The sequence below is a fragment of the Aquarana catesbeiana genome, linkage group LG03, assembly GCF_042186555.1.
Source record: "Aquarana catesbeiana isolate 2022-GZ linkage group LG03, ASM4218655v1, whole genome shotgun sequence".
NCBI classification, from domain to species: domain Eukaryota; kingdom Metazoa; phylum Chordata; class Amphibia; order Anura; family Ranidae; genus Aquarana; species Aquarana catesbeiana.
In genome coordinates this window covers 255,018,995-255,036,775 of record NC_133326.1, presented here as the reverse complement: position 1 = coordinate 255,036,775, position 17,781 = coordinate 255,018,995, and the positions used below count along the sequence as shown (strand labels likewise).

General features: G+C 41.8%; 1 protein-coding gene across 1 annotated transcript in view; it reads right to left on the bottom strand.

The window, feature by feature from the left end:
- The window catches only part of PPP1R12A (protein phosphatase 1 regulatory subunit 12A), a 220,682-nt gene that overhangs the window by 93,881 nt on the left and 109,020 nt on the right, over positions 1–17,781 (bottom strand). Inside the window, exons 4-7 of the mRNA XM_073619994.1 lie at positions 11,316–11,475; positions 9,260–9,404; positions 7,136–7,210; positions 3,019–3,098 (exon numbers count right to left, since the gene is read on the bottom strand). Coding sequence (XP_073476095.1) covers positions 3,019–3,098; positions 7,136–7,210; positions 9,260–9,404; positions 11,316–11,475 — 460 coding nt within the window. The remainder of the gene's footprint in view (positions 1–3,018; positions 3,099–7,135; positions 7,211–9,259; positions 9,405–11,315; positions 11,476–17,781) is intronic.

Below are 17,781 nucleotides of genomic sequence, written 5' to 3'. Positions count from 1 at the left end.
TGCTTTAAGGACAGGAAAAACAGTCCTGCAAACAGCATCTTAAGAGCCCATTCACACAGGGACGACTTGTCAGGCGACCTAGTCGCCTGACAAGTCGCCTCCCGTTCTGTACAATGGAACCGTTCTAATCGGAGCGACGCAAGTCGCTCCGACTTAGAAAAAGGTTCCTGTACGACTTTGGGGGCGACTTGCATAGACTTCTATACAGAAGTCGTTTTGCAAGTCGCCGCGGAAGTCGTTTGCAGGTCGCCTCGCTGAGGCGACCTGCAAGTCGTGTTGCCCCTGTGTGAATGGGCTCTTAGAGCGTTGCAGGAGCGGTGTTATACCCAGCCCCTGCCCATTGAAAGGAATGGGCGCCGCTTTCAAAGCACGTTAAAAATTATTTTAAAGCAGCACTAAGTGGGCGCTTTTAACCCCTTTTTAAAGTGGTTGTATACCACTTTTTTTACATTTTTATCTACAGGTAAGCCTTAATACACGGTTTAGGAGATATTCACCCTGCATGCAGCCGCTGACGTCAGAGGCGTATTTGCGTAGTGAAGGTCCAGCGTATCATGCCAGAACTAAGGACTCCCACACGTATGACGTAATCGTGGCTCTGGCCACTCACCGCGCCGGAGCCCCGAACCCGGAAGAAACGCAGAGGGGAAAAATGTCAGCTCCCTCGGCGGTGACCGAGACGAGATGCAATGCTGATGCTTCGTTCTAAGGTAAGTATGTCATAATGAGCTAGTATGCAGTGCATACTAGTTAATTATGCCCTAACCTTATGGGTTTAATTTTTTTTTTTTTTGCGGGTATACAACCGCTTTAACCCCTTTATCTTCTAATAATGGTTTTAGTGTATTTTTTGCAAATATATTGGATAAACATTTGTGCAAATACCTCGGGGTCTAAAAAAAAAAAAAAAAAAAAAAAAAAAAAAAAAATCAGTAGCACCTTTTTATTCTACTGATCATGTGCTTTCACATGATCAAAATATATGGTTTGGAGGGGGGGTTCACAAATTCTGAAAGCTATAAGTGAAAAAAGACAAAAACAAATGAAAATTTGCAAAAATGGTCTGGCCACCTGAGTGTACAAAATGGAGCAAAGGGCCTGGCAGCGAAAGGGTTAAAGCAGATTAATCACTTGCTGCACGCCCACTGTCATATGATGGCGGGACGGTGCAGCGGTTATCCTGGGCCGCCGTCATACGACGGCGCTGCCTTCCAGGATCCCTAGGGGGCTCGCGCGCCCCGTCACTCGGGTCCCGGTGCACGTGCCCGGCACCCGCGATGTCCGCCGGGCACCCGCGATTGCCCGGTAACCGAGCAGTACCGTGGATCTGTGTATGTAAACACACAGATCCACGTCCTGTCAGATGGGAGGAGATTGATGGTGTGTTCCTTGTACAGAGGAACACCAATCGGTCTCCTCCCCTTGTGAATCCCCTCCCCCCACAGTTAGACTCACTCCTTAAGAACACATTTAACCCTACAGCGCCCCCTCCTGGTTAACCCCTTCATTGCCATTCACATTTATACAGTAATCAATGCATTTTTATAGCACGGATCGCTGTATAATTGTGAATGGTCCCAAAAATGTGTCAAAATTTTCCGATGTGTCCGCCGCAATATCGCAGTCACGATAAAAATCGCAGATCGCCGCCATTACTAGTGTAAAAAAAAAAAATAAAAATGCTATAAATCTATCCCCTTATTTTGTAGACGCTATAACTTTTGCGCCAACCAACCAATAAATATACGCTTATTGCGCTATTTTTTACCAAAAATATGTAGAAGAATATGTATCAGCCTAAACTGAGGAAAAAATTGGTTTAAAAAAAATTTTGGATATTATAGCAAAAAGTAAAAAATATTGTGTTTTTTTCAAACTTGTCACGCTTGTTTTGTTTAAAGTGCAAGAAATAAAAAACGCAGTGGTGATCAAATACCACCAAAAGAAAGCTCTATTAGTGGGGAAAAAAAATGTTAAAATTTCATTTGAGTACAGTGTTGTATGACCGCGCAATTGTTGTTCAAATTGTGACAGTGCTGAAAGCTGAAAATTGGCTTGGGCAGGAAGGGGGTGAAAATGCCCCCCCTTGTATGGAAGTGGTTAAACAGCACAGTTGCTTGTGCTGTGTAATCTGCCCCCCTCTGAACTGTAAAAAACCTGGCTGATCCTGCCACTTCCTGTATCCCCCCTCTCTGCGCTGATCATGAAAATCATGGCTGCTGAGCCCTGACCACTGTGATCAGTGTACGTCCCTCCATAGCTGTCTCCTCTGCTCTCCTCTCCCCCCTGCCTGTCAGCTCTGTGTCTGTCTGGCTCCACCCTCCCCCCACCACTATTAAATTAAAAAACTTACAATGGATACTGCCAGCCCCTCTATTATAGGCAGGCATACCACACTAAGTTTTTTTTTTCTAAAAATGAGGATTGTAAATACATTTTTAGTGCCATCTTCAGGCCGGTCACATGACATGCGGCCGCTTTACATCTGCGAGTAAGGGCTTCTATGGGAGGGGCTGAGCGGCCACGTGACCTCCCCGGCTAACAATCTCAGCCCCTTCTGCTATATCCATGTATCAGAGATGTATAGCGGCCGCAAGTCACGCGATTGGCCTGCAGATCGCCCTAAATTAGGTATTTACAATCCACGTTTTTATAAAAGACTTACAGTGTGGTAAGCCTGTCTATAATAGAGGGGCTGGCAGTGAGTTATAATTTTGAGTTAACACTTTAAAAGGTGGAAAAAGTTTTGACATTATTTATCTTTGTCTCTTTTTTACATCACAGAATCCTGACATTGTACCAGGGGTGTGTAGACCTTTTATATCCACTGTATATACACTAAAGTGTCGGTGTGAATGATATAAATATTTCTATAAATATGTTTTTTTTGAGGTGTAGCGTTTTTGGGGATATAATCCACATGCTGCGATTGCTTTTCTGGTTTTCAGACTAACAATTTGTTGCAGGTCAATACAATGGGCATATGCAAAAAGTATAAATACAAATTGTAAAACATACTTCAGTGTTTTCAATGACTGATTGTTTTCCGTAGTAGACGACTCAATTAATGGTGACTTCTCTTGTTTTTCACTCAAAAGCTACAAAGAACAGTAGTCATGAATAAGTATGGCGGATAACAGTCAGCAAATACAATAGACATTATGTTTTGTTAAACCTCAACCATATCTTATTTTTATTAAGACTAAAAAGTTAAGGTATTTAAACATTCAAATATAAAACATATTACGACATCAACACCACAAATCTACACGTAAAGTGATATTAACCACTTAACCGCGCTAAAGTCGAATGACAGCTACAGCACGGCTCAATAACTCTGGGAGGGCGTACTATGACGTCCTCCCAAAATCGGGCGAACACCCAGGAAGATCTGTGACCAGACCACGGTAAATGGCCACTGACAGCGGGAGTTTACCAAGTGATCGCGCCATCAAATGGAGAGATCACTTGTAAACAAACCAGCGTCATATCCAGTTCCCCTCTCCGTACTGATCGGTACAGTGCGAGGGGAGAGGGGGAGAGATCGGGCGCAGGAGCGCTGTGGGTAGTACAGATCCAACCGATCTGTGCCCATTCCAGTCTCATCCATCCATCGCCATCCTCAGCCATCCCCATCCACAGCTCATCCATACACATTCATGCTCATCCATGCCACAAAAGTGTGAAATTTATGCCCCAGAACACCTGATGGTGCTCCCTACATGTTGGGCCTCTGTATGTGGCCAGGCTGTGGAAAAGTCTCACACATGTGGTATCACCATACTCAGGAGGAGTAGGAGAACCTATTTTGGGGTGTATTTTTTGGTATGTACATGCCATGTGTTAGAAATCCTGTATAAATAGACAACTGTGTAAAAAAAAATAAAAATGTGTTTTCATTTTCTTTCTACATTTTCAAAAAACTCGTAGAAAAAAAAAAAAAAAAAAAAAACATGTTCAAAAGACTCATTATGCCTCAGATTATACGTTGGGGGGTTTTCTTTCCAAAATGGGGTCATTTTTGGGGGTTTCCATTGTTGCAGTGGTGTCCATTGTCCAGGGCCTTCAAAAGTGCAAGAGGTAGTTAAGAAATGATATGTGTAATTTATGCTCCTAGAACACCTGATGGCACTCCTTGCATGGTGGGCCTCAGTACGTGGCCAGGCTGTGTAAAAGTCTCACACGTGGTATCACCATAGTCAGAAGTAGTAGAATGTGTTTGTGGTGTAATTTGTGGTATGCATTTGCTGTGTGTGAGAAATAACCTGCTAACCGCTTGCCGACCAGCTGCCGCAGTTATACTGCGGCAACATAGCCGAACTGCGCGAATCGTTGTCATGTTACGTCGGTAACATAGACGGCCACAAGGGGGCGCGTGTGCCCCCCTGCTCGCCCATGAAGCCGATGCGAGTGCCTGGTGGTCGCGTTCATGCCGGGCTCCCGCGATCGCTCGGGGCACACCGAGAACTGGGATCCGCGTGTGTAAACACACAGTTTCCGGTTCTCTGAGGGGAGAGCAGACAGACAGTTACCTCCCCCCTTCAGTTAGAACACACACTAGGGAACACATTAACCACTTCACCGCCCCCTAGTGTTAACCCCTTCACTGTCAGTGACATTTTTACAGTAATCAATGCATTTTCATAGCACTGATCGCTGTAAAAAATGCCAATGGTCCCTAAAATTTGTCCGCCATGTCGCAGTCCTGATAAAAAGCGCTGCCATTACTAGTAAAAATAAAATCATTAATAAAAAAGCCATAAAACTATCCCCTATTTTGTAGACGCTATAACTTTTGCGCAAATCAATATACGCTTATTGCGATTTTTACCAAAAATATGTAGAAGAATACATATCGGCCTAAACTGAGAAAAAATAGTTTTTTATATACATTTTTGGGGGATATTTATTATAGCAAACAGTAAAAAATATTGCATTTTGTTCTAAATTGTCACTTTTTGTTTATTGCGCAAAAAATAAAAAACGCAGAGGCGATCAAATACCACCAAAAGAAAGCTCTATTTGTGGGGGGGGGGGACGTCAATTTTGTTTGGGTGCAACGTCGCATGTCCACACAATTGTTAAAGCAACGCAATGCCGAATCGCAAAAAGTGCTCTGGTCAGGAAGGGGGTAAAATCTTCCGGGGGCTGAAGTGGTTAATATAACAATTTGGGGGGGGGAATCCTGATTTTGCAAAGAATTGTGGGGAAAAATTACTTCAAAAAAAAAAAAACTCACCATGCCTCTTACTAAATACCTTGAAATGTCTACTTTCCAAAAAGGGGTCAGTTTGGGGGGGTATTTGTAATTTCCTGGCTTGTTAGGGTCTCAAGACATGAGATAGGCCATCAGTACTTCAGGTGTGATCAATTTGCAGAGATTGGCACCATAGCTTGTGGACTCTTAACTTTCACACAGACCAAAGTCCATTTTTTTTTGTTTTTTTTTTCATTTTGGCGAGGGTACCCCTTCAAGTTCCTTAATGCACAAGCCGCACCGCAGGTTGGATCATCATTATCCAACTTGTGCAAATCAATGTGCTCTCATAGGAAACCGTTGATTTTGACATAAGCTGCATCAGGCATTTTTACAGCTGTAACACCGATTAAAGGATGTGCTGACGGAAAATACCCCCTGTTCCTTATCGGAATTACGAGAAAAATGTGGTGGAACTCCTTGGGATGCATGGAGATAGACAACTTCAACATTTTGTAGATTCTCTCCCAAAAACCTCTTTGTTCAGTAAGGGGGCTGAATCCATAGGAAAGATTAGTCGACCAATGGGGAAGAAATAGACAAGGGATTTCTAACATATACAAGCTGTTGATCTCTTCCCCCAGATGTGGACTTACGGTGTCCATTGGAAAGCTGAGAATTGAGCTGAGGGGAAGGGGGAATTGTATCTATAAAAAAAATATGTTTTTCTTCACATAATAGGTTTGGGAAACATATAGCACTACATATATACAGTTGGGATATAACACGGGATTAATGATAATTCTGATTGGGAAAGAGGGTCACAAAAATTATGGGAAAGGATATGGGGTATATATTATACAGTTAGGAAGGTTGTCACACTTTTTTTTTTCTTCTTTCAGAAAGGAATAATATAATGCTGGTAGAAAGTTGCGACTCTTTCCTCTCCAAAATAAACACAATAGGTTTGGGATAGAATAGTAGGGTTAGTATGGGGTAAAGAATAAACATGATTGGGAATAAATAATAAGTGAGTGGAGGTCACTAAAGTAAAGGCTTACACTTCATTAATAAGTTTGGATTATTTAAAGGAAGGGAAAAAAGGGAAAAGGGAGAGGAGGGGGGGGGGGAGCTTTATGTCTTCCTTTTTTTTTTTCTCTTTCTTTTTTTTTTCTTCCTAGGGGATAGGACGGGGGAGAGATCGTGGATAGTATTTAATATTTTTTTTGGTACTATGAGCATTGATCCAAGAACTATGTTGATTATGGTGATGTGTTTTGTTTTATTTATATGTTTGTTAAGCATGTTTAATAAGGTTTTGTGATGAAATGTCATGGAATGTTTTTATGTGAAAAATATCTAAATAAAAAATAATTGAAGCAAGAAAAACTTACAGGGATTTTAATCCCTCTCCACTCTATCCAAAAAAATAAAGAAGTTTTGCCTTTAGTTATACTATAAATCATTTTCTGTATTAAGGTTAAAAAACCCGACCCACTACCTGTCCTACCCCATTCCTAAACACTTGCGTAGCTCCTGCACCATCTCCGACTCCACCCCTCATTTCTTTCCCTCACCTTCAGGAGAAAATGACAGCAGCGGAACTATAGGCTCCTGCTGCAGTCAGTCCAACTCCTGTGATGAGGGAGCAGGGGAATTGGCTTACAGGCGCTGGCTGTGCCTGTCTATGCACGCACAGTGCACACTCCAAATGCACTGACAGTAGTTCCATCCTTGGCAGATGAATGAGAGATAAAAATGTTAATTTCATTTTACAGACTTTTTACAGCAAGAATGGCCAGATTAACGAATTCTTGCAACTAGCCAACATAAGAAAAATATTTAAGCAATATATTGTACTGATAAACACTACAAAAATGTGTGTATTGAAAATGAATATGATTATAGGTCTTAAAAAATGAAGTTGAAAAAAATTACCAATTTTTGCTTCTTTTGAAGTTCTTCTAAGTATCCTAAAATATCTTCATCAGCAACATCAATTGCAGTCTGACCCTTTAACAGAAATGAAAAAAAACATGGAAACAATTACTAAGGAGCTATACTGCAGAACAGTGTTAAAAGCAGAAATATGTCAACTTTTGACCGATTTTGGCTGTGACCTCTGTCTTAAAGTGACACTAAATATTCTCCAAAAACTATCCATGCACATCCACTATTTAATGGCCCAATTTTTCATTAAATTTCTGCCTTCTGATAATGTCTTCTGTGAGCTCCCAAACTCCTCCTCCATCCCCCACCCCATTTCAAATGAAGAGGGAGTTCATTGCAGTCATGTGTACTGCTATATGCACACTAAAAATCCCATAGTTCTTAATCCTTCTCAGGAGCAAGCAAGAGAGGGTGGTGGTTGGGTTCCTACATAAAGCGGGACCATGAATAAATAAATAAAATAAATTGAAAATGGAAGCGGCTGAGAGCAATCAAAGGTACTTTCTTGAATTAAACATTTTTAACCAGAGTTTGTCACCTTAAGGGGTACTGGCTACAACAATTTGAGAAAGCTTTATTTTTTACACTTTTAATAAAGCATTTGTGACGATTTTACAGTATGCACTGCATTCTCTTTTTTCTGAAGTATATGGCAAAAGGTTACCGTGTCACCCCAGCGAGCTCGGAGAGGAGGATTCACCCTTGACGGGAATTATCAGAGTGGGTTTCCATGCTAAAGTAATTTAGTTTTGCCCATATATAAAAAGGTTAATAGAGTAAGGGAGAGCCCCCTTCACATCACCCCTCCCACTGTAGTTCCCTGTAGTGTCCTCTGTCCCCCTTCGCCCCCCACAGTAGTATCTCGTGCCCCCCCCCCCAAAGCAGTGTCCTCTACCTCCCTTCACATCACCCCCACTGTAGACCTCTGCCCCTCCCCACCCTATAGCATGGTCCTCTGTCCCCTTCCCACACACCTAAACTGTAGTGTTCTCTTAGTCACCCAACCCGCCCCCCACCCCCAGCAGTGTCCTCTGTACTCCCAATGGTGGAATATGAATAGACTCAAATCAGTAGCCACAAATAGAAAATGATGCTCGCCCACAGTTCACTACAACTGCCGATGCAGTGGAAAAAGGGCCTAAGGTAGTCCCAATGTCCACCCCCTGATGTTCTAGGCAGGGGACCGGCATCCATAAACTATCTCCAAACTGGCAGGAGCTCGGAGCTGTTGTGAGAGAGGAGTTGGGGTGGAGCCCACAGGGGAAGAGACAAAGACCCAGACTTTTCACATTAGGATACCGGCTCACAGGGTGGAAGCAGCCAGGTGGGGACTCTCTCCATGGAGGAGAGGGTATACTCTCCAGCAACAAAAGGGTCTTTAGAGTCTATAAATACTGGCATTTAGATTGCCACTACCCTGAACCTGTAAAGTACTGTGCATCTAGCAGCGCTGTGTTGCACTTCAGTAGAGGGCAAGTGCCAAATGCATTCCAGTCCAGTGACAGCATTACTGGCTGGCCCAACGTCTACCAAATGGGGGGGGGGTGTCAAGCTACAGTTACCAGAAGAGTTGCTGAAGAGAGACTGATCCGAAAGCTGCAATTTTGCCGCAGTAGCGTCAACGCAGTTGGGAAGGGAGCGGGGCATTTCTCCATTCAAGGGCACTAGCAAAATACTGAGGATGGTTGGTGGGAGTGGATAAAGTTATATGGGCTGTACAGGCAACTTTGTTTACCAGTGTCCATGACATATGACAGCATGACCCATGGTCAAGACCTAAAGATGTCAGTACCCTGTATGATTAATACATTTACTTCTATATTAAAATTAAAAAAAAGAGCAATAAAAGTTAGAGCACAGTTATTACTTTGTATGTGCTAAGGAGGGAGACATCAGCTTCAAAGCATGCCAGAGGGCAACATGCACACACACTTTTAAAATTCGATTGAATTGCACAGAGTAAAACAGTAAAAACAAGTGAACACATTTTTACAACCGCTATCAAAATCAATGTAGTCTTTCGCTTCCCAAACGATCTAAGATCACACATGCTGCACTTGTCTACAGTATCTTTATACATAAAAATCTATTGAGCTGCGTAATAAGACTTACCACTTTATTGACAGCATCCATGTCACAAAGATTTTCTACCAGGATCCTACAAGCCTCTTCCTTTCCCCAGTGGGCAGCTGCATGGAGCGGCGTCCAACCATCATAATCTTTAATATTAATATCATAACATGCTTGAATTAAAAGTCTGCAAGGAAAGGAAAAATAAAAAATGCTTATTTTTGTGCAGCACCTCAAGTGTTAAGACTGAACCCTATATTGTACTAAAAAGGGACAAACACACAAGTTAGGTAAAAGGTGCTCAACTTACACTATGGATATAGCACTTTTTGATGTTGAGATATTAAGTTTGAAGACCAGTCATTTATAGCTCCCAAGACCATCAAAGCACCATCCGTACACTAAAACATGGCAAGTTCACTCAAAATTGAAAGTATATTTTGGGCGGGAGCTGAAGGATTTTACAAACATCTTAGATGCCATGAAAATAGAAAAATATAAATTCTCTCTACTTTTTGAGAGTTAGTGGGCAATTGTATCCATTTTCATCCAAAACTGAAATTAGTTTTGATGAATTGAAGATAAAACATTGGGCATCCTTAAAGCAGTTGTAAACTTTAAATCCTCTCTCCCCCCCCCCAAATAAAAAAAAAATTATACTTACCTGCACTGTGCAATGGTTTTTGCACAGAGCAGCGCCCTTACCTCCTCTTCTGTCTTCCTTCTCACTGTCTGTTCCTCCTCCTCTTTTGAGAGTGCCCCCAAAGTAAGCCAGCTGCTATGGGGGCGCTTGTGTGGGAATGCTTCCGAACCGGGCTGTATGGCTTGGCCCAGCCTCCTGCTCCCTCCTTACAGGATTTGACAGCAGCAAGAGCCAATGGCTCCCAATGCCATCTGAGCCTCCTGTGAATACATGAGGACAGAAGAGCTGCTGCAGACGAGACAGTGCTGTACTGAGAGAGAGGACTCAGATAAGTGTTTAAGTGTGGAGGGAGGGGGGCAGTGAAGAGAACTCACTGAGGTCAGAAAAACCTATTAGCCTTTAGAACCACTAACACTGGTGAGTAAATCTTTGGAAGCAGAAGAGAATTTCTCATGCACTAACTTGTCAATATATTTGTGACAAAGCAACTTGTTACAGTGATCTCTTAGCTTAGATGAAGCACAAGGAGGTGGTTTGCATAGGTGCAGAGCTTGGGCCTAAAAAAAAAAAAAAAAAATACAGCAGCAATGAAACTATTAGGCCCAAACCCCATGACAACCAAGTAACAACCCTGGTTAAACAAATACTGGCAGATTGTGCTCGGGAATTGCCTTTTTCTTTTAAAGCCCAACTCCAGAGAATGTTGGGGGGGGGGGAAGGTAAAATCGTCCCTTGTAGTGGGGTTGCCTCACTTTAGGTCTAGGGAACAGGAAAATCAATTTTACTTATTTAATCCTCCACTCGCCCTCCAGCCGGTGGTCTCCTCTGTGCTCCAGCAAAGGACTGTCCTTTCTGTGTCCTCACGTCCAATGTAAGGCTGGTATGAACGTGAACGTCAGAGGGAATCCAACCTCTGGAGCACAGGGGAGAAGAGCCTGCAGAAACCTTGCAGTGCGGGAGCCTGTGGGAGAGATGAACTGAGCAAGTGAAATTATTTTTCTTGTTCCTTTAGACCTGAGCCAGCATTTAACGTGTGCAAGGGCAGCCCCCACTGCACGGGAGGGTTTTTACTTTACTTACTGGAGTTGAGCTTTAAAGCCTTTCCTATTGTGTTTCCTGTCTCTGGGGTTGGATTCATGCAGTCCTGGACAGAATTGGAAAAATACCTAAAGTAGCCTACAGATGACTTTGGGGGGAAAAAAAAATAAAAAAAAATTGCTAGCAAAAAATAGTTACATTTTTGTCTGTAGAGCGGAGGAGGAAAAGTCCTCCTAAGACACCAGCAAAAAGCATGATGGCTAGAGGCAAGGTAATATGGGGGCTGGCTTATTTTTTTTGTTTGGTGGTCCAAAATTCCTGAAGCTAGTACTTAAACCAAAACGTCTAATTAATACATTACTGTGGCTATTACAAAAGATCAATACAATTATGGAGTTATATGTTCTGTAAACATACTTTAAAACCTCAGTGTAACCCTTTGCAGCTGCTACATGCAGAGCTGTGCCTCCTGATTTTGCATGTCGCACATCGCTAACGTGTCCACTGTTTAGCCACTGTCTTGCATCTCGAAGCATTATCCTCTCTTCCTCTTTCCTTGCTGCTTCCACATCAATACCTAAATGCAACAGTGAAAACAAAAAAAATTAAAAAAGCTGAACACACAACTTTATATACAGATGAGCAACAATCACAATAAAGATTTTAAAGTTTTTCATTTGTTAAACTAGAAATACCAAGATGGGGTGCTGGCCAAAGTACAACATTAAAATGAATATGTGCTTTGCCTATGCAGGGCAAAGCAAAAAAGTTAATCCACAAGCTGGCGCTCGTAACACGTTAAAACTTCACTTCTGAGCCGCTTGGTTTGTTGAAGAGGAAGCCCCGTGTAAGTAACAAGCTTGTGCCAAATAAGAGCTTACACAGGGCTGAGGCTTTTCATCCCCACCCGTATGTGACAGTGCTAGTCCAATCACCAGCACTGTTAAATTAGGTAAGGGGAGGGGAGAAAGGGGCTGCACTTTAGAGCTTTGGGACTGTGTATATGGCAACTGTTGGAGATGCTTCTAGGAAAACTCATAATTGACAAGAGCATTTGACCTGTCGTTGACCTCCTTCTGACCTGCTTCAAGTGGGTTTTGCAATCCCACTGGACTTGAAGGGGAAAGCAAAACCTGCTTTAAATGATCGAAAGCTTGCCAACACGGGCCCCAACAATGTAAAATGCCTGAAGTATTAATTATTTTTCTTTCCTCCTGGTTGCAAACAAAGGAAGGCAAGTAAGTCGTACTGTGGGACCACTTTTAAGATAACCTGTGGCTAAGCCATGCAAATTCAAAGCACATGTTTACTTTATGATCTGTAGGTAAGGACTAAAGAAATCATGCTCTACTGGCTTTTACCTGTTTTTTTTTTTACAAACATTTCAACAACTTTGTATTTGAGATATCTAATATATTATAATATGGCAGATTGATAATCACACTGGAACAGTTTAAATATTACTGTTATCGTGTTCAACGCTTGCATGACAAATCATACTAAAGAAAATGAATTTTGTAAATCAATTAGTTTGCAGATTGTTTTGATTTATCGAATTAAAAATGTGTGGTGTATGTATAATTTTAGTTAATGTAAAGTTAAAAAAAAAAAAAAAAGAAAGAAAATGTATTCCTGAATATCTTTATGCTATGGTAAATATAAATAGCTATATGATTGGGGAACAAAATATGTAATCTACGCTGAGAATAACAGAAGATAGAGATATATAGAGATATATTAGATAGATATATATATATGAGAGAGAGAGAGAGAGAGAGAGAGAGAGAGAGAGAGAGAGAGTTATCTCTCTCTCGATAGATAGCTAGCTTAAAGCGCAAGTAAACCCATCCATAAAACAGTTTCATTTCCGGCACGTAACACTCCCATTGGTCTCAACCAAACTGTCAAACCATCCAATGGTTGATATCACAACTGATCACACGTACAGCATCATGACAGTTGTAGATTAAACAGAGGCAAACATGGCAGCTTTCTTGGCTGAAAACAATAGGAGAGTTTACTTACACTTTAACCACTTAAAGTGGAGCTCCGCCAAATTTTTTTTTTTTTTCTGCAGCTGCTGACTTTTAAAACATGGACACTTACCTGTCCAGGGCGCCCGCGATGTCGGCACCCGAGGTCGAACCGTCTCTCGGTCCTCGGGTGCTGCTGCCTCAATCTTCGGTAAGGGAATCAGGAAGTGAAGGCTTGCGGCTTCACTTCCCGGTTCCCTACTGCGCATGCACGAGTCGCGCAGCGCAATACGGATGGTCCCTGCTGTCTCTGGGAGCCGTGTGTTTCCCAGCAGACAGTGTGTGTGTGTGTGTGTGTGTGTGTGTGTGTGTGTGTGTGTGTGTGTGTGTGTGTGTGTGTGTGTGTGTGTGTGTGTGTGTGTGTGTAACAGGAAGTGGCGTAAATAACCGCATATTCTGCGGCTATCTATGCCGGAAGTGGGTACAGATACCTGTAATATACAGGTATCTGCACCCCCCTCCCCCCTGAAAGGTGCCAACTGTGACACCGGAGGGGGGGAGGAATCCGATGAGATGGAAGTTCCGCTTTTGGGTGGAACTCCACTTTAAAGTGGATGTAAACCCGAAAAAAAATTTTTGTTTTGTTTTGATATCATACTGTAGATTATAAGATTTCCTATCATTTGAGCCCAGTCTTGCCACACAGAGTTAATCCATCTCTGAGCAATCCTCTTATTGTTCAGTGAGAAAAATCTTGACAAACTGAAAAAAACTTTGTCAAATACTCCCCCTTGCTGTGAGTGACAGCCTCAGACACAGGCATTATTTTTTAATTCCCTCCCCCACTCCTTTCTTCAGCAGCTCTGCAAGGATTGGCTGTTCCACACCTCATCATGATTTGGCATGCTGAAGTCATGTGGTTACTTTCCTGTCTTTTTACTGGATGTTAGAGATCATAGCAGAAGTTCAGTGTTAGAAATAAACAGGAGAGGATGCATCTTGACAAGGAGTGTAGAGGTGGGCGGGGAGTCTGACATCACGACTCCACCCACCGAGCCCCAGACAACAGACCCACCCACAGAATATGCAGTTTTTCTGGTCTAATAACAGACAGAGGGGAGACATTTGACAGGTAAAGATACATGCAGGAGGCATGTATATCCTTATAGATAACCCTTATGGCAGTAGTTTAGAAAGGATAACATTGGGTTTACATCCACTTTAAGGACCGAGCCTCTTTCTGAGATTTGTTGTTTACAAATTGAAAACAGGTTTTTTTGCTAGAAAATTACTTAGAACCCCCAAACATTATACATTTTCTTTTTCTAACACCCTAGAGAATAAAATGGCGGTAGTTGCAATACTTTGTCACACCATATTTGCGCAGCAGTCTTACAAGCGTGCTTTTTTTGGAACAAATACAATTTTTTAATTAAAAAATAAAACAGTAAGACAAAGTTAGCCCAATTTTTTTTTATATTGTGAAGGATAATGTTACGCTGAGTAAATTGATACCCAACATATCACACGTAGGGGAAGTTTAAAAAATTCTACAGGTTGCATGTTTTAAGTTACAGAGCAGGTCTAGGGCTAAAATTATTGCTCTCACTCTACCGATCGTGGCAATACCTCACATGAGTGGTTTGAACACAGTTTTCATATGCGGCACTGGTCACGTATGCATTCGCTTCTGCACGCGAGCTCGTAGGGACAGTGTGCATTTAAAAAAAATTCTCTTATTTTACCTTTTTATACAATTTTTATAAAAAAAATTGTCACACAATGTGACAAATTGTGTAAATATTCCTTGTAATAGAAAAAAAAATGGGGTAAAAAAGATCTCAGATCTCATATTGACAATAAAATGCAATAAAAAAAAATAAAATTGTCATTTAAAAAAAAAAAAAAAAAGTCCCTTTAAGAGCTATGGGCGGAAGTGACGTTTTCACGTCACTTCCGCCCTGCAATTAAATGGAGATGGGTGGGGGCCATCTTCCCCTCACTCGTCTCCACGTCAGGCCACAAGAAGGATCCGATCGCCTCCAACGCTGCCGATGGCTCCGGTAAGCGGCAGAGGGCACCGGATAGCAGCGGGGAGGGCCTCTCCCGCCGTCGATTAAAGTGATCTCGTGGCGAATCCGCCGCAGAGACCACTTTTGTCTTAAACCGGACCACTCACTGAAAAAAAAAAAAAAAGATACCAGGGTTATTGCAGCTAGCTGCTGCCATAACAACGTTATCCTCCTTCAAAGTACCGACGTATAACGACGGTGGGCGGTCCGCAAGTGGTTAATACAAGCTGCCTGCTGCCATTAACACATTTAGTAGCATCAGCATGCTTTTATCAAGAATGGGTTTAAAAACAAAAAATTGCTCTTTATTAGTACAAAAACAGCATATGATCACTGCTATAAGGGGTTAAATTATACCGTGAAACAAAAACCAAAAAAAAAAAATTATATTACAAATACACACACACTGTTGGAAGGCAACATGTTTTAGTTCATGATACTAGAGGTGTTAGAAATATCAACGATGGCTATACCAGACCTTCGCATCCTTGGTGGCCGTTTTGAATGTAACAAGTTGCATATCACAGCTTTGTAGCATATAAGATTATTCATCTGAAAGAAGCAGGGCTGAACAAAGGCTTGGCTCCTGTCCGTCTGGTGTGATACCATGGAAATCCCTGATTAGCCCTCTGCAAGCAAGCTTGAAAAGGACCATAGCTGACAAGATGATTGATGAATGTCCTGCTACAGAAGATCAAAGGGCCAGCTAAGACTGAAGGACCCAGGTCACACAACGATGATACATGAATGAATGCTGCCCCTAGGAGGCCAATACAGCAGGACGGACAGAAATCTAATATATTGAGGACTGCCCTGGAACAACTTTCATTCGTTAGAAACAAAAATGGGCAGGCAATGGGGTTGGGTCTGGACGGTGTATGGATGAAGTTTAAAAAGAGTACACAGGAGGGAAGTTGTCCCTTTTGCGCTCTTGGCTCATGCCTGATGGCTCTCTGAGCCGCATGGCTTTCTCTCTATCATCTTGAGCCCAGCTAAGGAGACCATGCAATAAGTATCTTTGATGTTCTTGTGTTCTATTGTTATATGCTTTGCAATATCTTCCTTTAGTATGTTCATGTTAGCATTTTCATATTTTCTTGTTTGTTTTCATAGCTAACCTTATATTATTGTGCTATCAATAGTAACTATCAGTTTTAATAGACTAGCTAATTATAGGAGTAGACAAATTAATACATTTATGGAATAAATAGAGGGAATCCATGACCACCCTTGGATAATATTTAGTTTAGAACTTATTCATTTTATTTCACACACACAGTGCATTCGGAAAGTATTCACAGCATTTCACTTTCCACATTTTATGTTACAGCCTTATTCCAAAATTAATTTAAATTTTCCTCAAAATTCTACAAACAATATCCCATAAAAACAATGTGAAAAGAGGTTTGTTTGAAATATTTGCAAATGTATTAAAAAAAAAAAAAAATCCCATGTACACAAGTATTCACAGCCTTTGTTCAATACTTTGTTAAAGCACCTTTGGCACCAATTACAGCCTCAAGTCTTTTGGAATATGATGCTACAAGCTTGGCACACCTATTTTTGGGCCATTTCTCCCATTCTTCTTTGCAGGACCTCTCAAGTACTATCAGGTTGGATGGGGAGCATCGGTGCACAACCATTTTCAGATCTCTCCAGAGATGTTCAACCTGGTTCAAGTCTGGGCTCTAGCTGGGCCACTCAGGGACATTCACAGAGTTGTCCCGTAGCCACTCCTTTGTTATCTTGGCTGTGTACTTAGGTTCGTTGTCCTGTTTCAAGATAAAATCTTTGCCCCAGTCTGAAGTCCAGAGCGCTCTGAAGCAGGTTTTCATCAAGGATGTGTCTGTACATTACTGCATTCATCTTTCCCTCAATCCTGACAAGTCTCCCAGTTCCTGCCGCTAAAAAAAAAACATGCCCACCGCATGATGCTGCCACCACCATGCTTCACTGTAGGCGTGGTATTGGCCAGGTGATGAGCGGTGCCAGGTTTGGCCATTCAGGCCAAAGAGTTCAATTTTTGTTTCATCAGACCAGAGAATTTTGTTTTTCATGGTCGGCAGGCTGTCATGTGCCTTTTACTAAAGAGTGTCTTCTGTCTTGCCACTCTACCATACAGTCCTGATTGGTGGCATGCTGCAGAGATGGATGTTCTTCTGGAAGGTTCTCCTCTCTCGACAGAGAAATGCTGGAGCTCTGCCAGAGTGACCATCGGGTTCTTGGTCATCTCCCAGGTGGCCCATTCTAGTTAAGAGTCATGGTGGTTCCAAACTTCTTCCAATTACAGATGATTTGTTCATTGGGACCTTCAATGCTGCAGAAATTGTTCTGTAACCTCCCCCAAATCTGTGTCTCGATACATTTCTGTCTCGGAAGTCTATAGACAATTCCTCGGACTTCATGGCTTGGTTTGTGCTCTGACATGTACTGTTAACTGTGGGACCTTATATAGACAGGTGCATGCCTTTCCAAAGCATGTCCGATCAACTGAATTTACCACAGATGGACTCCAATCAAGTTGTAAAAAACATCTCAGGGATGATCAGTGGAAACCGGATGCACCTGAGCTCAATTTTGAATGTCACGGCAAAGGCTGTGAATACTTATGTACATGTGATTTTTTTTTTCATTTTTTTTTTAATTTGCAAAGATTCCAAAAACAAACTTTTCACATTGTCATTATGGGGTATGGTTTGTAGAAAAAAAAATAAGAAAAATTTGGAAAAGATGCAGTGTGTGTGGAGAGAGAGAATAGATATAGAGATATATATATATATATATATATATCTCTATATCTATCTATCTATATATATAGGAACTTTTCAACCTTTTGCC